The 26474-nt window shown below is 39.2% G+C and overlaps 3 protein-coding genes and 1 pseudogene across 4 annotated transcripts in view; 1 reads left to right on the forward strand and 3 right to left on the reverse strand.

Annotated features, from left to right (window-relative positions):
- The window catches only part of LOC115726011 (GDSL esterase/lipase At5g33370-like), a 31166-nt gene extending 27305 nt beyond the window's left edge, over positions 1-3861 (reverse strand). Inside the window, exons 1-5 of one of the 2 annotated variants that reach the window (XM_030655714.2) lie at positions 3542-3860; positions 3322-3449; positions 2845-3087; positions 2420-2672; positions 2026-2269 (exon numbers count right to left, since the gene is read on the reverse strand). In XM_030655714.2, the coding sequence (XP_030511574.1) occupies positions 2037-2269; positions 2420-2672; positions 2845-3087; positions 3322-3449; positions 3542-3785 (1101 nt within the window). In that variant the 5' untranslated portion in view covers positions 3786-3860 and the 3' untranslated portion in view covers positions 2026-2036. Of the gene's footprint in view, positions 1-2025; positions 2270-2419; positions 2673-2844; positions 3088-3321; positions 3450-3541 lie in introns of those variants that run through there. The other variant, XM_048284645.1, reaches the window with a different exon arrangement.
- LOC115733816 overlaps positions 1-3868 on the reverse strand; it is a 30581-nt pseudogene extending 26713 nt beyond the window's left edge.
- A 2343-nt stretch (positions 3869-6211) lies between these two features.
- LOC115726010 (GDSL esterase/lipase At5g33370-like) lies at positions 6212-8272 on the reverse strand. Its single transcript, XM_030655713.2, has 5 exons — positions 7931-8272; positions 7702-7829; positions 7374-7616; positions 6803-7055; positions 6212-6547 (listed from the first exon to the last, which is right to left on the reverse strand). Exons 1-5 carry the CDS (start codon positions 8196-8198, stop codon positions 6312-6314), a joined length of 1128 nt encoding a protein of 375 aa, XP_030511573.1. The 5' UTR covers positions 8199-8272; the 3' UTR covers positions 6212-6311.
- Positions 8273-20589: 12317 nt separating this feature from the next.
- LOC115725996 (protein ILITYHIA) overlaps positions 20590-26474 on the forward strand; it is a 28110-nt gene continuing 22225 nt past the window's right edge. Inside the window, exons 1-14 of the mRNA XM_030655688.2 lie at positions 20590-20899; positions 21347-21723; positions 21879-22010; positions 22117-22498; positions 22590-22736; positions 22885-23069; positions 23159-23285; positions 23405-23478; positions 23599-23675; positions 23764-23800; positions 23895-24052; positions 24692-24875; positions 25635-25712; positions 26261-26380. Of these exons, the coding sequence (XP_030511548.1) occupies positions 20785-20899; positions 21347-21723; positions 21879-22010; positions 22117-22498; positions 22590-22736; positions 22885-23069; positions 23159-23285; positions 23405-23478; positions 23599-23675; positions 23764-23800; positions 23895-24052; positions 24692-24875; positions 25635-25712; positions 26261-26380 (2193 nt within the window). The 5' untranslated portion in view covers positions 20590-20784. The remainder of the gene's footprint in view (positions 20900-21346; positions 21724-21878; positions 22011-22116; positions 22499-22589; positions 22737-22884; positions 23070-23158; positions 23286-23404; positions 23479-23598; positions 23676-23763; positions 23801-23894; positions 24053-24691; positions 24876-25634; positions 25713-26260; positions 26381-26474) is intronic.

The raw sequence follows: 26474 nt of genomic DNA on the forward strand, positions 1-26474 counted from the left end.
TTTTAGCGACGAAATGTTATTTGCGTCGCAAAATTAGCACTATTAATAAAAAAAATTTTGAAATTAGCGACAAATAAGTGTTTTCGTCGCTAATTTAGCGACGAATATGTTGTTTCGTCGCTAATTTAGCAACGAACAGGTTATTTCGTCGCTAATTCTCTTCTTTAACATTAGCGATGAAAATTGTTGTTCGTTGCTAATGTGCGACGGACGACTGGTTTCGTCGCTAAACCCACCGACAGTTTTCCTACTCTAATTTCAAATTGCGTCGGTAAAGTTGTCGCTAAATTTGTACCACATATTTTCGTCACGAAATTCGTGGCTGAGTAAAAGTTCACCCTTTAATATGACATTACCTTCTCTCTCTGCACTCCTCTTTTGCCCGCTCTCTTCTCTCTTCTTCCTTCGGTTTTGCGTTCCGTCTTCTCTCCTTTCTATTTTTATTTGTGTCTTATGGTGATCATAGAATAAATTGTTGTTTATTTCACTATTTTCTTCTACCAATTGCCATAAGGTACATGAATCTTAACTAATTTTTCTTTTTTCAGGTACATGTCCACTTGAAAGTCTCGCAATCCAGGTGAACCTTGCAATTTTTATCAAATTGATCACTTTCTCCTACAAAAAATACAATCAGATACTTGGGTAAGTCTTATTGACATTGTAACTTTTTTTTTTTTTCAATTTCAAAGTAAAGTTGAGCTCGTGAATCAAAAGTCGTCGGTAATTTCTTTCGTCACAAATTAGTTACGCATTTTGCCACGAACCAAATTCGTCGCTAATTTGCCACCAATTTTGCCATGAAATTTTTCGTCACAAATTAGAGATGATTTTGGCGACGAAAATATTTCGTCGCTAATTTGCGACGAATTTTACCACAAAAATTTATTCGTCGCTAATTAGCGACGATTTACACAATTTTTTGTCGCTAAAGTTTGCGACGCGAATTAGCTACAAAAATTTTTTCGTCGCAATTGTTGTTGGAAATTTTTTTAGCATTTTTTCGTCGCAAAGTTTGTCGCTAAAGTCCTTTTTTTTTTTGTAGTGTCCGTTTGTTTAGTGAAAAAATGAGTAATTTGAAAAATATTTTTTTAAAAATAATCATTTGCAGGTCCTTGCACCGCAGCCATGTCAAGCTATTCTATTGTGGCATAGCTTGCCACGTTAAGCTATTACGCTATCTTGTAGCTTGTCATGCCAGCCTCTTCTGTTGTGGCGTAGCCTGCACGCGTCAATTTATTGTTGCGTAGCTGCCGAACCAGTTCTTCTACCATGAGTTGATCAGACTATCGATGTCAGAAGACATCTTCTACCTCACCTTGAGTTTGGGGGTGTAAGACATAATTAGGGTAATTTTCCAAATTCTCCATATCTCAGAGGGCATATCCCTGATTGATTGGAACCGATATCATAATATCTTCTTACCTTAAATAGTCATCTTATAATGCATTAGGATAATGTACTCTCCATCGTAACACAGAAAAATACATAGAAATTACACAATTCTCTATTTCGCTTTATTTTTATATGAAATTCTAGCAACTTATGTTTGGCTAAGAAAAAAACTATAGCAACTTAAAAGTTGTTTTGTTCTCAATAACTAATTCCAACCACATTCAAATTATTATCACCTAAACAAAAAACTGTTGCAAAGTTTTGTTAACAAAAAATCAAAATACAGAGATGATATTCAGCTCCAAGATCTGATTTAATTGCTGGCTTCTCAATGCTTTTTCAGGAGCTGGAGACAACAATCTCATGAATGAGGCAAATTGGCATCAGTTCTTCCTAAAACCACTTGAAACAGACCTTTTAGTCTCGATTATTTGAACAACCTGGTGCAGTTGCTTAACCCTTCACCAGGACTAGATGACTCATCCACATATTGGGCACTTCTCATTTGAAGCCCCATTACACTGAAGACAACCACACGAAACCGGGGAAAAAAAAAAAAAAAAACAACGAAGCTCTTTCTAGTAATGCAATTCTTGTTAACAAAATCGATACTTTGTTCACTGCAGAAGATGTGTATCGGATCAGGACATGTAGTCCAGCTCCATCATGGTGCTGAGGTTCATCGGGCTCATGTACTTGGTCGACCCGATCATCATCTGCTGCACGATCAGCCTGTTGGCCTTCTGAGATGGATGGAATGCATCCCAGAATGCGTAGAGGTCTCTGTTCGGACATAAGTTGGACAACACGGTGCACAGCCCCAAGCCATTGTTAGGCCCTTGGCCACAGCACGCTATTCTTGAGGTCACAAATCCTGCCATGACCAAAAAAGATTAGAGATCATGAAAGATTGGTAAGTATAATAAAACTGATTCATTGGCCACATCACTTAGTGCGCAAATTTGTTGGACCGGTCTTAGTCAATGGCATAGCGTTATTCGATTGTGATTCGAGCCTTGCGTACCATAAGCTTGAGGGTCGGTGACGAAGTCCGTGTGCATTTGCTGGATGTTTGCAGCTATGAACACATCACTGCCCAGTTTGTTGTTCAGCCCTCTCAGCATTTGGATGAGTTGGGGGTTGTACAATGCCGCAGCCCTTTGCAGCTCGGCCGAGCACCCACCATTGGTGCCTCGCATTGCAAGCTCCGCTGGGACACAGCCCAATGGCCCGGTCCCTGTCACAAGAACCCTTCTGGCCCCTAATCTGTACAGCTTCTGCATTAATGTTTGAAATAGGGAAAAGCCAAGTCAGTCAGAGGTATAATTATGATCTCCACAAAATAAGTCAAACGTTTCTAGGTTAACGATGACAAAATTGTTGCTAATATGTCGCAACAGAGTTATTTCTTAAGAGGTTTAATTGCAAGAAAAGCTGAAGTGGAATTACCAATAGAAGCTTGCGGTACTCAGAGATGAGGAACTTGACATATTCGGGCAGACGGTACTGTCGGGATCTCGCGGAGTTTGGTACCAAGTAGTAGTTGTTCACGAAATCATTTCCACCTACCGTTATGAGAACTAGTGCTTCATTTACAAGCCGCCGTGTCTGTTCTGCTCCTATGAGCCGGCGTACTCTCAGCTGGTACTCATGAAAGTACTCAAATTGTCTGAACATCCGGATGATGTTTAGCTGCAAAATATTGGAATACATGCAGCATCGCAGACATTAGTATTATTATGTCAGGAAAATTGATCATTCACAGGAAAAAATTTGACTTCAATTGGAGGGTAAATGTGAGCGTGCTTGTCAATCATTATCTGAAGAATGAAAATACTTTGTTGCATTTGATTCTCAGTTCATGTTCCAGCTGGGATTGCATGAGAATGCTTATGTGATCTTCAGTTGAGGATGCCGATTACTTACAAATTGTACTCCTGTATCATTAAGGATACCGATCCCGGCTGAAGCAAAGTTAGCACCCACAAGGAGTCTTCTTCCTCGAAGGTCAGGGCTCAAGTACGGCAATGTGGATTCTGACCCGATTTGTTCGCCTGAAAGATGACGGTCGATCAGAATCATGGCACTTTACAACAGTTGGAAAAGGAAGAGTGTAGTAGTGTACAATAAACATAAGAAACGCAACTAATTATGTCCGGTATGTTGAGGCCATTTGAGAACCGGCCGGTAGCTCTGTGAGTCGGATAATCAATCCCATACGGGGGCGAGTCAGCACGAGCTGTGGTCGCCAAGTAGTTGTTATTACCACTGTCGACGAGCGAGTCTCCGAACACGAAGAAAGCCCTAGCCTCAGTTTGGAATGCATTGTCAAACAGGATCAACACAAGCCCCAGGACAATAAAGGGATTGAAAGATGCTGAGCCAGCCATTGAACTACCGAGGTGAAAGGAGCTCGGGACCGGCGCTATTGGAAATTCCTAAAGGCGTTTGGAGGATGTGGATGGAGGACTAAGAGATTGGCCTTTTTATATACTTTGTGGACTTCGAAACTGCCTTTTGATGTAAAGGACCACCAAGAACAGAGGTATTACGAGAGGTGGTTGTGCCTGGCAACTAACTCTACTAGCTCATCATCGGATTAATGCCCGCTGAACCATTAAGATGCCGAGTGCTCTTTGCTGGATACTGTGATCAACCACCTCAGTGAAGAAAAATTAAGTCCCAGAATGAACTTCTAATGCCTAGTGCACTGCTCAAATTGAGCAGACTCTTTGCAGAAGCGAACCTAAGATATTGCCTGAAGTTGAATGCAGCGCCAAAAGCTGGAGAAAGGAATATACACAATGCGGTGATTAGCCAAGGAAATTGTTCCATGTCCCTATCAGTAAATGCACCGTAAGTTTAGGAACTTCAAGATGCCAATAGTCCTTGTTGCCATGCCACTATGCCAACTTCCTATATGACGATAAATTATCCACAAGTAGGAACGAAATCGTCTGACATAGGAATCTTATCTAATTCGTGGGGGCTGCATCAATCAAATTTCTTCATATGGTTGTTGAAGACTTCGGTTTCAGCCTTTCAGGTATGCTACTGTGACTGCTGGATTAAGATCAAAGCATTGGCAGTTCAGTTAAGGTGAACCCACTCCTACAATGTCAATGTTGATTGTGTTCCATTAGGCCTCAAGCTTCTCTGTGTCTTCCTATTCCTATGGATCCTCTTGTGGCCCTTCTAGTTCTGGAAACAAAACCAGCACCTAGAGAAAAAAAAAACATGGAAGCAAACTCAAAATTGTGATTTTATAGGATCTTTAACAATCTCAATAAACGAAGCCTCCAAGTATTTCCTTGACATTCTTACTTTTCGGTTTGGCAGAACAAGTTGAAGAAGCACTGTCCTTAAAACTTTAGTTGCTCTCAAATTTCTCAGAAGCAACTTTTGCATCTTGCACGAAAATTCAGATGCAGAAGCATCACACCAACCAAACTAAATGGCCCCAGTTTGATCTTTTAAGCAATTTCATGGTCTTTTAAGCACTGTCCTTAACCAAATTATATGCAAAACCAATGCCAAAAGTCAGACAAAGGGGGGGAAAAAAAAGGCAACCGGAGCTAAGATAGGAATGCCTGTCGCTGAAGCATCTTATTAACATTTTGACAGCGAATGTGCACGAATATTTTTTTTCATCAACTTGATCGGTATTGAAGTTATGGAATTTAAAAGGGAAAGTCAAGCTAATTGACTTATGTGGGGACACACAGTGAAGCCCACAAAGCGTTAATTAAGCAGCAGAAGCAGCTCAACTTATTGCACTTCCATCAGATTAACTTGACCTGTTTTTTGCAGCTCTTAATGTGTTACAGCACATCAGAGGCCTCAATGTAAACTGAATTCATTAATTCGACTCGGCAAATACATCATTTATTTTTGCCTTCTTCCTTGTTTCGGTTTGTGCAGTTCTTCTGCTCAAGAGCACAATATGAGTTTAGAACTAAAGGGGCAAACAGAAATAGAGCTTTGCTAACGTAGCGGTTTTTGAATGACTGTGATAATAAGTTGTGAGCCACAAATTCTTAAAATAGTAATTCATTATTTTATTTTATTTTATGGTCCAAAACAGACTATTAATCTTACAATCATCCAAAGGTTGTTACATAATCAATTCTCCTAGTAAAATGAGCACTCAACTTGATTGTAATAATTCAAACTAGTATTACCACGTATGACATTTCCATGTTAGGATCTAATTGCCAATGCCTACCTTAAAAATGCAGGAGATCTGGTCCCATTTTTTTCTGATCATTCGATAAAAAAGATTTATTCGTCTGTGATTAAAATAATTGTTAAATTTATGTTTTGAAAAAATAATAATAAGGGATTGACTCTCCCGACCGGCCGAAGGTCATCGTTGAAGCCCGCACATTAGACGGGCATACTGTGCGGCCCATTAAGGCCCGTTTTGCTTTTTAAGACTGTCAATACATGTCAATGGCCTCTACAGATGATGATGAAAAAGCAACTGTGCATTAGAGCATCTGTTTTACATTTTTCTTGGCTATTTCTACGAAGAAATTTTTTTTTTTTTGGTTGAATTTGTAAGAAGAATTGACAGACTAAAGTTCATGAGTCCTTGGTAACTGATGCAAGATTCGCCCAAAATCGAGCCTCCAAATTTATTCTCGAGCAAACCCGATTCATTCATTCCATAATCAAACTAGTCCGTCGACTTCATCTCATGATCCATTTGATCCATAACGATTATCAACGACTAGGTTAAAAAACATAGGATTAAAAAACTCGAAGCACCCCATTCTGAGGACATATAACCAACAGTTCATGCATAGAGATGAAAACTTCAGACAGACCATAAGACAATGCTTTGTATCAAGAAAACGATTAAAACAAGAAAAATGAAAGCCTCCTCTCAGACAACTTTGAATTGGTTAATTTCTTCAGGCCAGATGAGAATCAAGGGCCAGGATGGTGCTGAGGTTCATGGGGTCCATGTACTCGGTCGAACCCTTCATGATGGATTGGACGATGATTCCGTTCGCCTTCTGTGACGGGTGAAACAGATCCCAGAATGCGTACTGGTCTCGGTTAGGGCACAAGTTCGACGCCGCGGTGCATAGCCCGATCCCATTGTAAGGCCCTTGGCCACAGCATGCCACTTTCGATGTCACAAACCCTGCACCAATATGATGTCATTGGATGATCATGTATAGAATTTATTTTGCATTGCAGAAATTCTTCAGATAAATTCAATGATGCCTTCCCCTCCCTATCAAAAGTCTTTTTCCGAGAACATGTGCAAGATACTCATCGTGGTCTCCAATTGCGGACCGATTTAGGGAAGCTGTTGTGACGAATGCGAAACATGTGACACATCGATATGGAGATACATATGTATCTGGCATATTAATCTGCTCATGATTGAGATTACCATAGGCCTGAGGGTCGGTGATGAAGTCACTATGCATGAGGTCGGTGTTGGCGGCTATGAACACCTGAGAGCCGTGCTCCTGGTTGAGCCCTTTGAGCATTTGGACAAGCTGAGGGTTGAAGAGTGAAGCGGCCTGCTGGAGCTCCGGCGCGCACTGCCCGTTCCTGCCCCGCAATGCCAGCTCCGCCGGGACACACCCCATTGGCCCCGTCCCGGTCACTAGCACCCTCCTCGCCCCGAGCTCATATAGCCTCTGCCGCACCATAATTGCAATAAATAAGGATCAACATTACTTGATAAACAAGTACGTGAAGGGTTATGTTCTTTTTAATACTTTTATGTCTATATTTTTTTGTAAAATTAGTTAAATTAATCCCTATTTAGGTCCCCCACTTTGTAAAACTGATACTCGACCAAATCTTCTCTAACATTGCTCCAGAAAAAGGAACGGAGAAAGCTGTGGCTGAACTTGAAAGTTAATGACAAAAAAGGTTAGACAATTGCGACGTTGGATGAAAAGAAACTTGTTAACAAAATCAGAAGGAAGCCCAAAGGGTTCGAACTCAATCACCTCAAGGAGTTTCCGGTACTCAGAGATGAGGTACTTGACATAGTCGGGGATAGCAAATTGGCGCGACCGGGCAGAGTAAGGCACCAGGAAGTAGTTGTTCACGAAGTCGTTCCCTCCGACGGTGATGAGCACAAGAGCTTGGTTTACCAGCTGTTGAGTTCTCTCAGCTCCTACCAGGGCACTCACCTTATGCTGGTATTCCTCAAAGTACTGCAATTGCCTGTACATCCTTATAATGTTTATCTGCCAAAAAAAAAACACAGGCACTTGGTTGATACCAACACAAATATTACTCATTCTAGAGGTAGCTAGTACAGATTATGCTTACGAATTGTATTCCAGTGTCATTGAGGATTCCGATTCCGGCGGAAGCAAAATTAGCACCGACTAGTAGCTTCTCTCCTGTGAGCTCCGGACTCAGGTACGGCAATGTCGACTCAGATCCTAATTCCTGACCTGGGCAATTCATCGCATTTTAGCTGATAAGTCGGACCTCATTTGCATCACAATGAAACTGAAAAATGTGCACTGAAACATGTGGGAATGGAAAAACCTACTGATGAAGTCCGGAATGTTGAGCCCATTAGAGAACCGGCCAGTGGGCCGGCCAGTCGGGTAGTCGATGCCGTAGGGGGGCAAGTCCGCACGGGCTGTGGTTGCCAAGTAGTTGTTGTTGCCATTGTCGACGAGCGAGTCGCCAAACACGAAGAATGCTCGAGCTGCCTCCGCAAACGGGGATAAGAAAGTCCCCATCATCGCCGTGGCTAAACCAATCGCGACAAGGACGGTCGCAGGAGATGAATACAGAAAGCTTGCCATGGGCATGGAGAGAGAGAGAGAAACTAATGTAGTTCTGTGTTTTCTGCTTAAGTGAAACACTAAATTGGCTACGTGACTGCAACAACAAGACAGGGTTTATATAGTTATAAGTTGCTGTCCGATGTTGGAGAAAGGAAAAAAGGTTGGTTCCCTGGTCTTCATTTTCCTTTCGGCATGCTTGCGTCACTATCCTGTTTCTCTAGGTTGCACGAGTATAAAATGAGCTGAGGTGACGGATTTATTACGCAATATATCATCTAGTGCTATGGCCCTGCTAATAATATACTTTGCGTCATTTTTTTCGAATAGTGCTGTAACCCTAATAATAATATGCGCTCTCGGTCGATTTAGTGTGATGTAAGCTGGATTGGTCTCACATGTCTCAAAATATATCTCCAATCTCACCTACACAAAAAAAATAACAATAAAAAAATCATGCAAAATAATACCGAACAATGAAAGCAACTATAATATATTGAAAATTCAAGGGAAATTCCAAATAAGGACCTAAAGTGCCCTCATTGTTTCAAAGAAAAACCTAATCAATGACATTTTCTTCATTTATTTTTTTTTCTTTTTTGTTCTCTGTTTTCCTATTTTTTTTTTTTTTTTTCCTTGTTGAGGCCGGTGAGGGCTAGCAACCTCGGCAAAGGCTGCTGGCACCTGGTGACCTCGGCTAGGCCCCCGTTGACCACGGGTGAGGCGACCCGCACCCAGATCTAGGGAGGCCCGACCTCACCCGGGCCGGGCCTCGCGTGGGTGAGGCTCGCAACGACCAAGGGCAGCCTCCTCCAACCCTCACCAATGGCCGACCATCGCTTGAGACAGGACCTCGGTGAAAAGGAACGGAAAAAAAAAAGGAAAAAGAAAGCAAAAAAAGAAAAAAAAATTAGAAAATGTAAAATTAAAAAAATATCCTTCGTTAGACCTTTTTTTGAAAAAATGATGACACTTTAAGCTCTTATTTGAAATAATGTTCATTTCGGGACCGGATTTTGGAATTTTCCCAAAATTCAATGTCTCGACATTGAATTTTTGGATTTGCTACATAAATCATACCCCCACTCTCTCCATGAACTTTTTGTATCTTTACCTTCCCCTCATAATAAAAGTGAAATTATTATTCAAAAAGAATATTTGTCAACATAAATCTGAGAGATTATTTTTGGGAGCGGGACTGGTTTCAAAAAGAATTGACAGGTTTATATAAGGAAATCAATTAATTATAGGGAGGCAAACTCAATAAATATGGGGGACTAGGGTCATTGTGCAGGATCACCTGCTTCTTAGTGGTTAGGAAACCATGAACATCAACATCATCTTCCTCTTTTAAGCGTCTCTCAAATTTGACTTGCAGTCTTGTAGTACTAGTTGTGTCCAACTTTTTCTTGGATAGTTATATGGGTAGTCCTGCACTTTTTTCCTCATGTTCGACATCGCCGTTAAATCGAAACCCTCCACCCCCAACAAATCGAAATTCAGCCGCCACTGGCCGTAAATCGAAACTCGACCAGTGCCACTACAGACACTGTCGACCCAATAGCCATTATCATGCGCTCTCTCTCTCTCTCTCTCTCTCTCTCTCTCTCTCTCTCTCTCTCTCTCTCTCTCTCAGGTCGGTCTCCACCAATGGAGGTCACCTCCTACGGTGGAGGTGCACGAGCGCGCATTGAAGTCGTCTCGTCTCAGACTTGGGACCTAGATACGGAGCTCGAGCGCCCCCGCAAGTGGATAGGTTTATGAATCCTCGAGGTCATCAGGGTTTCAAAAAGAGAGATCTAATTCCAATGCTTTCGAATCAACATGGAATGGCGCAAAAAAAAAAAAAAAAGGTTAAGAGGTGTTTGCATCGTTAAAGGTAGTAAAACTGTTCACGTCATATTAATTACAAACTAGGATCAAATTTAAGAGTGGCACCAACTCCTCTTACTATTCCTTACAACACGAACTATTTTTACAGGTGGAGACAGTGCTGCTGCATTCATGGAATTCACTTACATCATTGCCATGCATGGAAAACAGGCGATTGATCCGGGCTGGAACACACTGTCCCAGCTTCTATTATTGGATCCTAAAAAGCCATCGGCTCGCAATTTCTTCGAGCAAAACACACACTGACTTTCATGGTCTCCCATGGCATTGAAGTGTCACCAGCTACTGTGGAAATAATTGCCACCTAAACTGTTGACTATAGGTTAAGCAGAGATTGAATTCCCTCTTTGTTTTGTGTTGCACATTCTGGATGTTGTGTTAATCAGAAGTCATTCTGGAGGTGGATTTAAGGGGATGAATTTCGTGTGTATGGTTCTTTGATATGCGATTGACTTGATACCAGAATACGTTGACAAAACAATGTCTGGCAAATTGAAAGTTATTGCGGAAAGAGAGATCCAAAAATCAAATGCAGAAGTCGGCAAAGGATGTATTTGACACATGCATGCATTGTCATTCGCTAGCTGTACCGCATCAGTCTTGAAATCGATACACAAGATGCCCTTTTTCGCCCATGAGACCTACTAGGGTAAGGTAGAGAGAGATCGCACATGATCAACATCAATGAGCGGTCTTCAAGGACTTCACCTGCCCCACTTTCCTCTTTCGAAGCTATTATGATGTACGTGAGTAATTGTTGAGTTTCCTCATGTTTATCAGATGGCCAAGGCTTTAGTACTTGAAGAAACATGGACCTAAAACTCTAAACACTCCTGATTAGGTAATAAATTTATTATACATTGTGTGCCAAGCCAACTACTTTACTTTCATAGTTTTACCTTTTAATTTTAGTATGACTTAGCTGGAGAAACAAGCAGTGGAACTACAATGAAATTGCTGTGTTTAATAAGATTGACCTACTTTCCAGGCTCTCAACAGTTGCCAACGATTGGAGAAGATTTCTAGGAAGCCATGCCTGAGAACCACTTCCCAGTGTGACAAACTGATTTGTAGTAGTCTTCCGAGAGGGGCAATGGCGGTTGTCTTTGGGTAAAATTGAAAGGCATATCATTAATTTGTCAATAGGAGGAGTTTCCTTATTTATTCTTAGGGTTTTTTCTTCGGTAACATCGATCAGAAAATGCGTGAGCCTATGTACAAGTACGTCGATAATGAATATCTTCAATGAACACATAGCTAGATAATTTATATATTCGTTTCAACTTGCGATGGTTTTATATATTCTCTAAAGTATTACCCATATCTTGGCTAACAAGGATGAAAACTATACGTTCTTGAGTATTCTTAATTTTCAACTATACTTATGGTACAAGCTAAAAAAGAGAAAGAAACCCTCATATGTCAAGTCAAATCAGTTAGATCAATTTAAATCGATTTGGTTAAAAAATTATTTGAACGATTCCGAAGATACTAAAATCTATCTAATAAATTAGTTTTACCAAGTGATGTGATACTTTACAAGTGATTATTTAAGTAAATGGCACTTTCAAGCACGGACATAATTTTGTCGCATCACAATACACAAATTGTAGACGCTGCCTTAATATGCCCATGACATAGAATTTGTAGTGATTCACCAATTTATATGTACGAAATGATTAGTAATTACATGTTTGTCCAAGATATAAGCCACATTTTGACATACGATCAAATATTGCATAACTTTGATTAACTTATAATTTCATATATGACTCGAGAAATAAACAAGAATGAGGATTATTCTCATGCTACGTCAAGTTTAGTTAAAAGCAGGTTGGTGCGATCTAATTTGGAATTTACGATTTGAGTCGGGTTGACCTTTTTATTTCCCGGTCGGAAAAAAGTCAACGATTACAATAATTTTCAAGGTGAGTCGGGAAAAACTCCACCAGTATCCTATTGCCAAGGCGGGTTACCGGATCCGGGTTCGCTTTTACCGTGTGTAGTTCGAGGTAGATACGTAGGCTCAAGATTCCGATACAATCTTCGTTGAAAGAATATAACTGTGCCATTTACATTAATCGAGTAGGAATATGAAGTGTTTAGTAGGGAAGAGGCTCAAGAGAGATCTCTACATTCATGAAGCATTTTGGTTCACCAATCTATATTTTACATATCATAAAGTTGCGATTACAAAATCACCGGAGGTGCTTTTGGTTTAGCTTTTCCAAGAGGCTTCGGGTTTATAAAGTCCCTTGGAAAAAGTTAAGATGTTCTTCAAAAAAACTTCGGGTCACTTTGGGAAAATGCCGGTATTGGCAAAGCTAAAAGCCTGGAGGTAGGGGTTGCAAGGTCACATTGTGTTGTCGCACGATGTCGGGGTCCAAATATGATGCTAGGTTGCGCAATCTTGGAGTCCAGAGCTGGCTCATCCGAGGTCCCGTGACTTTGTCGTCGCCTTGATTAGGACCGCGCGACGTTGGCGGCCCTCGCCTAGGATCTAACCAACTGTCTTGGCCCTTCAACAGCAATCGTCGAGGTCTAAAGATCTCTTCTAAGATATATCTAGCCCTTGTATGGAGTCAACTTCATATCCAGGTTCGCATCCTAGTTCACAACCCAAATTTAGCTCCTTAGCGGCGATCTCCTCCGGCACAAATGTGGCCTTTGCACGGCTTCAACTTTGTCTCCGGCACATATCTAGGTTGAGGGCCTTCGATTGTTGTCGTGGTGTTGCTTTGCTAGTTGATTCTCCCCTCAGCCCCTACTCGTCGACGTCATTGCCAAAGGCTGGCCGACCTAGGGTTGTCATGTCAACCGAGCTAGGGGCTACTACCGGTGGTGATTAGGGTGAGGAGTTGGTGAAGCTAAAGCATAAATTGGTGTCACGATCATTTGGAGATAGGAGCAATTTTATTATGTCTTTTTGTCTCGGTTAGCCCTTACCTAGAGGGGGTAAATGAGTGATTTCGACTACTATTGGCAAATTAAGGTGGAATTAGAACGGTTAGGATAAATTTCACATGAACCCGGAGTCCGAACAAAAACTAGTGTTGTAATCAAATTCAATTGTGTGTAATATATCAACGAAGACAATATGAAAGAGTTAATGGATAGAGAGAATTGTACACATATGTTATTATGATTCGACTTATTGTAAGCCTATGTCCACTCTCCCCACACACAGAGTCTATCGGCTGGATTTCACTAGTAATCAATAAGAGATTACAGTGATTGAAGCTTGCACACAATCACCCTTCTCAAAACCTCTCAAAGATTATAATTTTAAAGCTCTTATTTTAACACAGCAGCGTAATCTTAATCAGTATGAAATGAAGTACTACATAGTTTTTGTATTATTTTATTGTTGCTTGTCGATATAGAAACATGCATGTACTATTCAATATCCAATTTCTCCAATTTCAAGGTTTCTTTCTCTCCATTTTTTTCACAATTGAATTCGATAAACTGAAATATCTCCTTTTAGGGAAGGGCTTTTTCCATGAGTGGATGATTCTCTATTTTTTTAATGTGTGCAACCTATTAGCTATTTCCTATTCTAAGTTGTACATAAATGTGCGGAGGAAGCGGAATTTTTTTTCCAAAATCAAAAGAGCAATTGAAAGATAAAGGATTTTGAATCCATCTTTTTATCCTATAACGAATATAAACTAATTCGATTGAAAAAGAGAGGATAGAGAGTCCATTAATGAGTCTATATATCTCCGAGGTATCTATCATTTTCTTACTAAAATACCTTGTGTTGACAGTATCACACAATATATCATTTGATAAACAATAAATCTCCTACCTTCCTTTTTCTTTTTGGAGTCAAACCAAAAGTAGAAGCTCTCTTGGACTTTGGAATTTCATATTCACAACATCTTATCTTTAGTACTAGAATCTTCTTTTATACTCCTACACTTTCAAATTGGTCGTTGCATGTGTTAGGATCATTTGTCAATCAACTCGTTGGACTAGAATGCTTCAAAGAGATTATGCCACAGTTAATAGTACAATGGGAATTGTCATGATTCAATCGCCCACACAACTAAATGAGAGTTTCCATCAAAAGAGCCTTTGATAGTATGGAAACATGCTTTGCGTGATAAATTGATTTGCAAAACAATCTAATTGATTGAAGATCAATACATTCTAAATGTGAATCCTGAGCTAGGCCAATCGTTGTTGCGATATAAGCATCTTTGATATATTCTAAGTCCGAATAGATTTCACATTTCGATGAAACATTCTGAACTTGAATACTCCCAAAGTCTTAATATATTTAGCATAGGGTCTTGAGACGCAATAGACTACATGAAAATGGTTTCATCGGATTCAATAAAAGCAATGGAAGATTTTGTCAATCTTCAAAACATATTAGGTAGATTTCTCATCATCTTTTCTTCTTCTTCTTCTTCTTCTTCTTCTTCTTCTTCTTCTTCTTTTCACTTCAAAGTTGCTTGCAAAAAATTGCACCCCAAGTGAAGGCAACTAAACTGTATTTGCTTTCGATAAACAAACTTTGAGCCAAATATTTTTGGGAAATGACTTTGCATTTCCTCAAAGTTCAACCAAATGCAACCTAGATGCTATCAAAAGAACCGTACCAAATGATGTTCCAAAGTTTCGATAATGGAAAACTTTTCATTTGAGGAGTATCCTTTCGTGTACCCGGATAAACTTGGATACTTTAAACGCGAAGCCCATCTAACTCAAGAGCTCAATGTAACTCAAGATGCCCGTAGAGAGACCGATCTCGAGACATGTTTATTGATAAAATTTTGCATGATTGACCATCAAAGACACTTTGGTGATCTAATCACGACATGGCAATGATGTGTAGAAGTCAATTCACGGCCGTTTAATTCTGAAAACTAAGGAAATGGTGCTATATATCAACTATCATGGTCATCTCTTGGTGAGGTGGCCAAACTTAGGTCAACTTAAAGGAATTAGGCATAAAACCGACTCTCCACCTGATCGGTTAGAGTTTAATGCTATCGCTACAAAACAGAATTTGTGTATGTGTGGCTGAAATGTAGATGCAAGGCCTTTTTGATTCAACATTTGAAAGGGGCTTTGGGCCACTGAAGGAGTTTGGCCAAATGCAAATAGTTTGGTTCGTTTTTTGGCGGACTTTGAGCAAATGTAATTGCATCTCCAAAGCTCCTCAAAGGCCTTTAGGCTACTTAGGGAAGTTGCATTTTCGGAATGCAACTTCCCTATTTAATGAAAATATCAAAACTTTCCCATTTTACCCACATTCACTTAAATATAATTCCAGTTTTAACCTTTATAAACCAAAAAAAAAAAAAAAACCCTACTCTCTGCCTTCTAACTTCTCTCTACATTTGCTTTCCGGACCAGCGAAGTTTGCTCTCGCTCTCGACGAAAAGTGAGCAGACATTTCACTCTCGACAGCCCCTCACTTTGCCACTTCGCTTTCGACATTGCTCACATCTCTTCCCCTCACGCCCACCGTCGAGCTCTCTTCCCTCACGCTGCTCTCACCTCTTTTCCCAAGTTAGAATTCTCTGTTCCTATTGAGCATGAACATTTTTCGTATAAATTTGTGTTCGTAATTGTAGGTATAGCTTGTTCCTAAGCTACATTGGCAATTTTCGTTCCCAATTTCGTAATGTTACTTCGATTTGTGGTTTTTATGATTCGGGTATGCCAGTTCATGCTTTGCTGATTTTTTTTTTTGTTCAATTTTTTTGGTCGATATGCTTTGCTAGTTGATGTTCACACATAACGATACCCGCATCAGTTTTCTACGTAAGTCGATGTGCATCATCTTTTTTGGTCGATTTCGCAACATGGGCATGCACTGCATAACAATAGTAATTTGTGTTAAATAGTAAAACACTGAAAGCTCTATGTCATGGATTTTCCTTTTCAATTTGTTCCATTAAGTGACCTACATTTTACCAAAAGCATCACAAAGTAAAACCAGAAGTGAGCAAGAGAACCATTAATGAGTACATCGGGAAGAGGGAAATTATAGATTAATTACATCAGGTACATGTAGTTTATAATGCATGCACTCAAAATAGTTAAAAGGTGAAGCCTCCATATCTCCTCAAAATAGTTTATAATGCACACACGCAATGTACATGTTAAATATTTGTTAGTAATTGTTGGTTTGCTAGTTAGTTTGCAAGTTTCCTCACATGGTTTCCTCACAATTGCTTGTTCATCTTGTTGTTCTATTTTGATTGGTTTGTTGGTTTCCTGTCTTTTTTTTTTTGCTTTTCAATTGTGTTTATGTTCATATTATGACAAGATGGCGAGTTCATCAAAGGAAAAGGAATATTGGACGCCCGAAGATGTGGAAATATTTTGTAAGTTGTGAACTGACGAATCATAGAGTCTTACAATTTCATCCATCGATAAGCTTATAAAAAAATTGTACTTACAATTGAAACCATCGAAAAGGATATGGACAATGAACAAAAACCATACTACAAAAGCAATCGTCAATGATGAAGCCAGCCAGCCAGCTAGCTAGCCTTCACCCACTCCCGAATGCCAGTGTTGTGTCATTAAGCTTAGTTTAAAGGTCAGGGGAGAAGCTACTTTAGAAATGGATTTGAAACAACCCAATCTACCTTTTCATTCACTTTTTTATGCGGGCGCGTTGGTTAAGAAATGAGATAGATCTCTTTACTTGCATGATTTAGATGTCTCGTCTTTTTGGAAAAATGGACTGCAGATCCAATTGCTTTGACCGCTATGGGAGCGCTAACCAGAGCAGTCTATTCATTTCTTCTTTTTCCCCCGCCTACCATACCCGATCATCCGGAGAGTCCGGTTTATGATTTGAGGAAATTATAAAAGGCAACCACCCTCCAACAAGCAGGAGGTATGGATGGACAATCATAATTAATAAGTTCGAGGAATTAATGGGTAAAAAGTATGACAAAACTCAAATGAAGAGTAAGTAAAATAATCTCAAGGAAGAATGAAAAGATGGCGAGACATTGATTTTTAGTGAAACACGAATAGAATGGGATGACAAGCGTAAAGCCATTGCTAAGACCGATAAATGGTGGAAGGATAAAATTAAGATTCTTATCACTTTTTTTTTTATACTTTTTCTATTAAGTTCAAGTTCATTGATACAACCGACTAAAATACTTTATTATTATTATAACAAGTTAATTACGGGTTTAAGCCTTTTAAGACGAAATGCATACATCCTGATCTTGATATGCTGTTAGCTAGAATGTTCAGTAGTACAGTTGCTACCGGAAGAATCACATGGAATTATGGACAAGATTTACGTATTAAGGAGGATGTTGATGCTACGCAATATAATATTGCTGATGTTGATGTATCCACTGATGATATTTTGGAGACTGAAGGTGGTACAAATGTTGTTGAACCGAATGCAACTCAAACCCATAAAAGAGTGGCACGAACTTCAATGAGGCAAGCTTGAGGAAAGAAAGAAAAGGGAATGACGCCACAACAACAAGTTGAAACCAAATTAACAGGCTGGTTTCCACTGTTGAAAGTAGGAGCAATGCTGCATCTCAAGCAAATTATGGATTTGGTCCTTACAAGGACCTCATGCAATTGGTGGATACCATACATGAGATTGTCCAAGATAAAAAAAAATTATGTTTTTTTTGCAATCAAACATTTTAATGAAAAGAAAGATAATTGGCATGTCTTCATGAGCTTGAATGGTGATGCACTAAGGGTCAAGTATCTCAAGTTTGAGATGGACGAGCTTAGTCATACCTAGGATATTGTAAAATCTCATTTATACTCTTTACTATGCTATTTTATCTTCCTGTGAGATTTTTATTTGCTTTACGTGTAAACCCAATTTCTATTATTTATTTTAACGTAAGAACTGTTTCCAATTCTTGTTCTCTTTATGTGGTTGAGTTTGCATATTTATGATGGTCGATATTGTTTCTCTTGATGGATGATCAATAATAATCCTTGTTTCTCATATTCTAACTCAATCTTTTGTTACTATGTTAAGTAGTTATGAATTCTTCCGAAAGGGAAAGTCGTAAAGAGGGGGAAAACAAATTCTTGGATCTTCTCGTAGTCACACAAGCTTCTATTGATTGTCGGGCAATGTACCTTTGCGAACAACCTTGCATGACCTCATCATATACATGTTATGCATGGTTAAAAGAGTTGTGGGTGAATATGCTAATCCGATACGGTGCTATAATATGTTTCGAATGCATATGGCCAAATTTAGTAATTTGACGCATGACTTAGTAACACGCCATGGCCTTAAAGGATCTAGGAATAGTGATGTTGCGGAAATGGTTTGAATGTTTCTTTATATGTTGGGACACAATGCGGGTAACAGCTTAGCACGAGAGCGTTCTCAGCACTAAGGAGAAACCATTAGTAGGCACTTTAGCTTAATTTTAGATAAAGAATGTGATATGGCAAAAGATTTGATCTACCCAACCGATCAACAATATTGAGAAGTTCCAAAGAAGATCAAGAAAGATCAACAAATTTATCCATATTTTAAGGTAAGTTGAGATTATACCATAAAAACAAAACTCTAATGTAAATCAAATAGTATTTGTGTTATTTGTTTTAGGATTGCTTTGAAGCTATGGATGATACACATATCCCAGCAGTGAAACTTACGTGCAATCAAATTCGTTTTATTGGACGAAAAGGAATGACAGCTCAAACCGTGTTGTAATTTAAGATGGAATTTATCTATGTTTTTGCCGGTTGAGAGGAACAAGCTCATAATACCTGTATCTTCCATGAAGCCGTTGGAAGACATAATACACAATTTCCCCATCCTCCTATAGCTTCATTAGTTAATGGTTTATCAACTTCATGCAGCATTTACTTATTATCTATGTGGCATGTTAATTAAATTTACATAATATTTTTACATAATATTTGTGTAGAAAAATATTATTTAGTGGATGCTGGATGTCCAAATCCCACGAGTTATTTGGGGCCATATAGAGAACTAAGATATCATTTGCCTAAGTTTCGATAAGATCCCGCATCTACAGGTTATTGAGAAGTGTTCAATCGTGCTCATTCCTCGCTACGATCAGAAATTAAAGGAGCCTTTGGCATATTGAAGATGAAGGGGTATATGCTAAAAAAATGCCAAGTTATCCATATGAAAAGCAAGTGCAAATTGCCATAGCGATAATGGCTTTGCACAATTATATATGAAGAAATACCGTAAAGGATATGGATTTTGAAGATGTGAATTTGGACCTCGAGTATGGATATTCAGTTGACTATGATATTGTAAATGAAGGGGCTAGTGCTTCAAATACTAATGCATTCCCCGACATGGGACATTTACGTTATTAAATAGCCCTAGGTTTAGTTTATAGTTAAGGAGATTTGTAATTTTTGGAGGAAAACTTATTTCTATCCTCAATGACTTATGCGATCATATTTATTATAATGATCTTTTGATATAATTGCACACATCATATTTTGACTTTTTTAACTTATAAATTTGTCAATATGTGTCTTTTACGTTGCTCTCAATGCGAAAATATAAAAGTTGTGGTCATTTTTTTTTCATAATTTTAAACAAGTTAAAATTAAAAAAAATATTAAATTGGCATACCAAAGGACTTTCCATAGCATTTTCCCCAAAGTTGCATCCAAATGCACTTTTCAATTACTGTTCACCAAATAATATTTGCATTTCACCAAACCCTTTTAGCCCAAAGGTATTTGCATTTGAACCAAATAGGCCCGCAGAAGCAAACGCGAGTACACGTAGAAAGTCAATGAAGAGCAAGATTGACAGGAAGTTATTTGCTACCATACCAATATAGCTCTTATGATGATGCCGAGGAGTTTAACGCATCTCGTCTTTGGTATTTTTTTCTAAGTCAACATGATAAATTTGCTCCCTTAATTTCTAACCGTAGTGAGGAATTGGCACAGTTGAACACTTCTCAATAACCTGTAGATGCAAGATCTTATCGAAACTTAGGCAATTGATATCTTAGTTCTCTATATGGCCCCAAATAACTCGTGGGATTTTGGACTTCCAACATCCACTAAATAATATTTTTCTACACAAATATTATGTAAATTTAATTAACATGCCACATAGATAATAATTAAATGCTGCATGAAGTTGATAAACCATTAACTAATGAAGCTAGAGGAGGATGGAGAAATTGTGCATTATGTCTTTCAACAGCTTCATGGAAGATACGGATATTATGAGCTTGTTCCTCTCAACCGGTAAAAACATAGATAAATTCTATCTTAAATTAGAACACGGTTTGAGCTGTCATTCATTTTCGTCCAATAAATTCGGCGGGGCCTCAATCCGAACCGTCAGGGTCGGGACCCGACGGCCCATGCCGACCCATCATTAGAAGCACAAACTCTCATAAAATACTATGAGAAGCAAGCGATTCTTCCAACGGGCCTGGGCTGAAAGGCCGAAACCAATGGGCCCAAAGCCCGTCGTCCTCTCCGAGCCTCTCGCGACGCTGCATGATTCTTCATCTCTCTCCCTCTCTCTCCCCACACGGTATGCGCAGCCCCTCTCTCCCCTGTCTCCTCAGCTGACGTTTCTGCTCCCTTTTGAGACTTCCATAGGTAGCGTCACTCTCTCAGCGAAAGAAACGCAGTGTAAAACCCTAGCAAACGGCAGCTCGGTTTTCTCTTCCGAGCTGAACATTGAGGTCGGGAGGTCCACTGAGCGGTGTGTCTGCTCCCCGGGATGGCGGATTCGCTCGGGCGCCTAGCCTCCGTTGCCGAATCGGTCTCCACTACATCCTCCAGGGAACGCGTCAGGATATTCCGAGATGAAGTCCCGTCCTTGTTGAGTAATTTAGGTAGTTGAGCGTGAATTTGTTTCAGTTTGATTCGCATTTGCAGTATTTTCTACGTTTTGCGAATGTATGAATGCCTTGGGAGGAGAAAAAGAAGTGAGACAGAAGACTTGCATTTCAGGATTCGTGAGAGGCTTGTCGGCGACTTATGTGTGTTGATGTAAAGATGGTATTTTTATGTTGTTGGTGGCACCGTGAACCAATCAAGCGTGTGTTTATTGTGGGTTTTAAACGTGGGATGTCATATGCTATCATTGGCCAGTCCGGTTCTTTTCTTGAGGTTGTTGGCTTAGAAGTCTTAGGAATTATGTTATTTTGTGCCGGTTCATGTCGAATTCTGGTTTTTCTTTTCACAGAATGTTTGGATGTGTCGTAATTTAGCCTTCTGAGGCTGGTGCATGTTCATCAACCTGATTGATTTGTTGAAATAATCATTCTATGGCTGTGCAGAGATGTCTACTGAGATCGCATCACAATTGGTAGAAATCATCTTTAAAACTCTGTTCCTATATGAGGATCTACGGTCAAGGAAAGCTGTTGATGCAGTGATTGTGAAGGCTCTGGGCGAGGCTGCATTCATGAAGTGTTTTGCTGCTACCCTTGTTCAGTTTATGGATAAGCTTCTTAAGGCTCAATCTCATGTGGGTTGTTACAGGCTTCTTAAGTGGTCGTGTATTCTCTTGAGCAGTAGTCAATTCGCTGCAGTTCCAAGGAATGCTGTGTGTAGGGTTGCTGCAGTGCAGGCATCTTTACTCCCACTTGTTATGCAACAGTCATTTCGGCAGCGAAGAGCTTGCAAAAAGTTATTTTTTCAGTTATTTAATCAGGTTTAGCTCAATTTACTTTTATTTTTACAGTTTATTCGGCTTGAATAAATTTTTTTCTTTTTATGTTTTTTCTTGTAAGACATGATATTCTCCAGGTTATAATTAATTTTTTGTGGGTTTTAGCTCAATGAATTTGTTTATTTCTTATATTTCAGTCAAAGGACATGTACAAAATCTTTATAGAGGAATTACAGAATGGAAGGATATCTTACAAAGATAGCCCTGAAATTATATTGTTGCTGCTGGAATTTGCAAGCAATAGTCCTTCTTTATTTGAAGAATACAAGGTGAGGACAGTATTTAGTTTCTGGGCCTTTACAATTGTTTTATCTGTTATTTTCTTTAACTTCTTTTGTTGCCTTTGTTTTGTCTTGATGCTTTTGCTTTGGCCAGTCAGTAATTCTTGGTGTATCTGCTAAAGCTGTTCTAAATGCGAGAGAAAAACCAGCACAAGGTCTTAGTGAGGCGTTTCACCCACTTTTTCGACACTTGTCTCATGATGACTTTCAAACTACCATCATTCCATCTGCTGTTAAAATGCTGAAGCGTAACCCGGAGATTGTGCTGGACTCAGTTGGAATTCTTTTAAAATCAGTCAATCTTGACTTGAGCAAGTATTCATTGGAAATGATCTCCGTGGTATTATCCCAAGCTCGCCATGCAGAGGAAGGAAGAAGAGTTGGTGCTTTGGCCATAATCAGGTGTTTAAGTCAGAAATCTAGTACTCCAGATGCTTTGGAATCGATGTTCAATGCCGTGAAAGCTGTCATTGGAGGTTTGTTATCCTCTTTGTCATTTCTTTTGGGGTTTAAGGCTGGGTTCAAATTTATGGTTTCATAGTTATTTCAAAATGTCTTTGTAAACAGGGTCAGAGGGGAGACTTGCATTCCCATACCAGAGAATTGGAATGATCACTGCATTGCAAGAACTATCAGTTGCTCCTGAAGGAAAGTACATTAAGAGTCTATCTCAAAGCATATGCAGCTTTCTTGTAAATTGCTACAAAACTGAAGGTTCGTGTCGCTAACCGGTGCCTGTTTTCCTTGTTCTTTCTGCCTTTTTTTTTTTAAATTTCAGTATTGGTTGATATTTCTCTGTGCCTCCAACACGTTGTTAGCATTTCCAATGTGCTGATGTTATCTCAAACTCTTTAAATGAAAGGCAATGAGGAGGTGAAATTAGCAGTTCTATCTGCTATAGCTTCCTGGGCGGCTCGATCATCTGAAGCTGTTCAACCAGATTTAGTTGCTCTCTTTTCTTCTGGCCTTAAGGAGAAGGAAGCTTTGAGAAGGGCACATCTCCGTTGCCTGAGAGTTATCTGTGAAAATGCCGATGTTGTTATGCAGGTGATTGGGCATATCGTTATGTCTGTCACTTAATTGTTGGTTTTCATGTCAGAGTTTTACTTAGGCACACTTCTGTGATAAATTTTCAGATATCTTCGTTGTTTGGGCCTCTTATCCAACTGGCTAAAACTGGTTTTACTAAACCAGTGCAGAGGTTGGATGGTGTTTATGCACTTCTTTTGGTTGGAAAGATTGCAGCCATTGATATTAAAGCAGGTATGACACAATGTCGTGGGAAAATTTCTCTAAGGCAAACCCTCATGCCTTGCACTTCTTCTGCCTTGCATTGTTTTTGGCTTGTTCTTGAGTTCATTTTCTGCCATCTGCCTTTTCAGAGGAGACTGTGACGAAGGAAAAGATATGGTCCTTGGTCTCTCAAAATGAACCTTCTCTTATTCCCCTATCTTTGGTAGCTTTCTCTTGGATCTCTTTCTTCTGTTCTTTTAATTATTGTCTAATTTTATTTCATTGGCAAATAGTTGGATATTTCTCTAAATGTTAACACCGATCATTGGTCTTTTACTGCAAGGTCTCCAAACTACCAGTGGAGGATTGCATGGCATGCATCGATCTTTTTGAGGTTTTGCTTGTGGAACATCAGCACAGGTTAGACATATGCAATCACAATTGTAGAAGTTTGTATGTTTAACTACGGGGAAGACTGATTGGAATCAATCGGTTTGTTGTCTTGCAGAGTGTTGGAAGCCTTCTCAGATAGGTTACTAGTACAGGTAGGATAGGTTCCTGGCATTAATCTTGTTGATGATATTGATTTCCCTCCATGTAGAGGAACTGGTTTTCATTGATGGTGTTGATTGGGTGCAGTTGATACTCCTTTTGATTTGTCATCCAAGTTGGGACGTTCGAAAAGTGGCTCATGATGCTACTAGAAAGATAATTTCAGCTCTACCACTATTATCTGAAGCTCTTTTGCTTGAGTTCACCAGGTTCCTATCCAGCATTGGTGAAAGGGCTGCTACAAGGTACTATACGGCTGTGATGGTTATGAGACTCTGGTTGCCTTAAACATTTATGTCTAGGTGAAATATTTTCTAGCAAAGTGTTATATACAAAATGAGTGGTGATACGACGGATTGCCTTTGATGATTTGTGATTGTTTGCAAATCCAATAAACCCTCTTTAGTTCAGTTACATGGTGTTTGCAACAGCTCTTTTTCTGTTTGGTGGCATTTCTAACTTTCTTCTTTAGAGATTTTTCGTCTTATAGCTGGTGCGTGCGAGTGTCGGACGTTGTTGAACTTGGTGTAATATTTCTAAGATGTCACCCAACTTTCAATTTTTTCAATCTGGTTACTCGACTTTGCTTCTACTTTCAAACATGTCACTCTCTATGTCCTTTTTTATCAGCAATCTCTAGTGAAAGTTGAGCTACATTGGATTATATCTCGGTAGCTATTAGAGGAAAATTAATCTAAGGTTAGGTGATCATGAAAGGAATGTTTGGGACATGTTTCTGGTGGATCCTTGACTAAAGGACTTGATTGAAAGTAAACATTGCCAAGTGTCCTGTTAAAAAAATGGAAAGTTTGAGTGACCTGTTTGAAACATGGGCAAAGATTAATGACCCTTGATATATTTTACATTGATTGTATAATCCCTAGTGACACAGAAAATACCCTGGATACACACTTGCCTAATGTTCCTGCGGTGGAGGTGCTGGTGAAGGCTTTCATCGTTGTATCCTCTGCAAGTATAGCAGCTGCTCCAAGTGTGTGCGAGCAAGTCATCCTCTGTGCACATCATCCATACATAGTTGGCTCCGCCAGAAGAGATACGGTTTGGAAGGTAAGCTGATTAGATTTTTTTTTTTTTTACACCGATGGAGGTTTTAAGCATGGAAAACAATCAAAGCATGTGTTAGTCCCTTTTCAGGCAAGGTGATTTTTGAGAAATATCTACTGTATCTGGGATGGTGTATCATTATGCGTCAGAAATTTAATAAGCAGAAAATCTATCAGTTTTAATATGTTTGGTATCCTACAGAAGTTTGGCTTGAAATAAATAAAATGTGTAAAGTTGTTGTTCCATAAAGCTCATTATCATGATTGACACTTCGTAGAATAGCAACTGCAATTCACAGGATGAGCACTTTGCTCCTGGCTCCCTTATTTCGCCCTCTCCTTTTTTAGGGTTCTTCTTTGTGTCTTAACAATATTTATTGCACGACTTCGCTAGGTTTGCATCATGTAAGTGTGAGCAAGCTTGAAGCTCAGTCTATTGATATTGCAGTCATGGGGAATTTTTTTGACCTAGAAGGTCAAAGATGACCATAACTACTGGAAATTGGCAAATATTTTGAAAATGATTTGGGAGAGGGAGGGGGGAGGGAATGTGGGAGTTGTTTGGTGGAAACTTTGGCAAATTCCTCTATCAATAAATGAGATACCACCCATTAGGTTAATAGCCAATGTCTTTTGAAAATTTGAATGGAATGGCATGGGAGCTAACCTATTTCTTATGCATATTTTCCCTCAGATTTTATGTTTATTTATGCAGCGATGCATTCAATGAATATGGCTCATGACTTTCTTGTTTGTTTTCCAGAGGCTTCAGAAGTGTCTAAAAACGCTTGGAGTTGATATCATTGGCATTCTTTCTGCTAATGTGTCAAACGTGTGTAAGGTAAGTTGTGCTATCCTGATAATAATCTATATGAATTGGTATAGATATTGTTGAAATTTTTTACTGTGTGAAGGCTTTTGAAGGGTGCGTTTGTTTTGCTTAAAAAAACGCAAAATGCAATTCTGTTTCACTTTCCCACGAAGATATTATTCAAAATTATAAATGCAGATATGTAAATTTACAAGTCATCATTTGTGCATTCTGAAAGGTTTCATGTGTTGCATGTTAAATAAAAGTCGAAGTGTGTGGGCTTCAAGATTTGCAAAAAAGAAAATAAAAAAAAATAAACAAGAAATAAGTAGCAAAAGCCATGTGAGGCGCACCTTTAATCAATGTGCTTGCTTCTTCTGAACTGTAGTTCTACATGCGTTGGAAAGGAAATGTCGGCAATTTTCAGTCCAGGGTCACGGCTTGATAATTCCTTATGGGGCATGGCTCGCATTGTTTTCTTTTGGGTTGCATTGGACCGTAGTCAGTGATTTCCATTGCAAAAGCTTTATATGTCCACATTTCTTGACTACCTTCTGATGGCTTTACTCTGTTTCCAGGGTTTATTGGGATCGAGGGGATTGATGAATGCTAATCAACTGGAACAGCAGGCTGCCATATTGTCATTGGCAACCTTGATGTCAATTGCACCTGGTGATACTTACTTAGAGTTTGAAAAGGTTTTTAACATGATTGATCTCTCTTAATCTTATCTTGAATGGAATCCTTTTTCTGCTTTATTACTGGCTAAACTAATCTCTGTTTTTCTTTTCC

This window comes from Rhodamnia argentea, chromosome 1 (genome assembly GCF_020921035.1).
Source record: "Rhodamnia argentea isolate NSW1041297 chromosome 1, ASM2092103v1, whole genome shotgun sequence".
NCBI lineage: Eukaryota > Viridiplantae > Streptophyta > Magnoliopsida > Myrtales > Myrtaceae > Rhodamnia > Rhodamnia argentea.

What these genes read in the sequence shown, in the direction of transcription:
- LOC115726010 (XM_030655713.2), bottom strand. Translation starts at nt 8,198, where the DNA reads ATGCCCATGGCAAGCTTTCTGTATTCATCTCCTGCGACCGTCCTTGTC. An exon ending in ATGACACTGGAATACAATTC is followed by an intron (nt 7,617 to 7,701) that starts GTAAGCATAATC and finishes TTTTTTTGGCAG; the next exon opens with ATAAACATTATAAGGATGTA. An exon ending in AGTACCGGAAACTCCTTGAG is followed by an intron (nt 7,056 to 7,373) that starts GTGATTGAGTTC and finishes ATGGTGCGGCAG; the next exon opens with AGGCTATATGAGCTCGGGGC.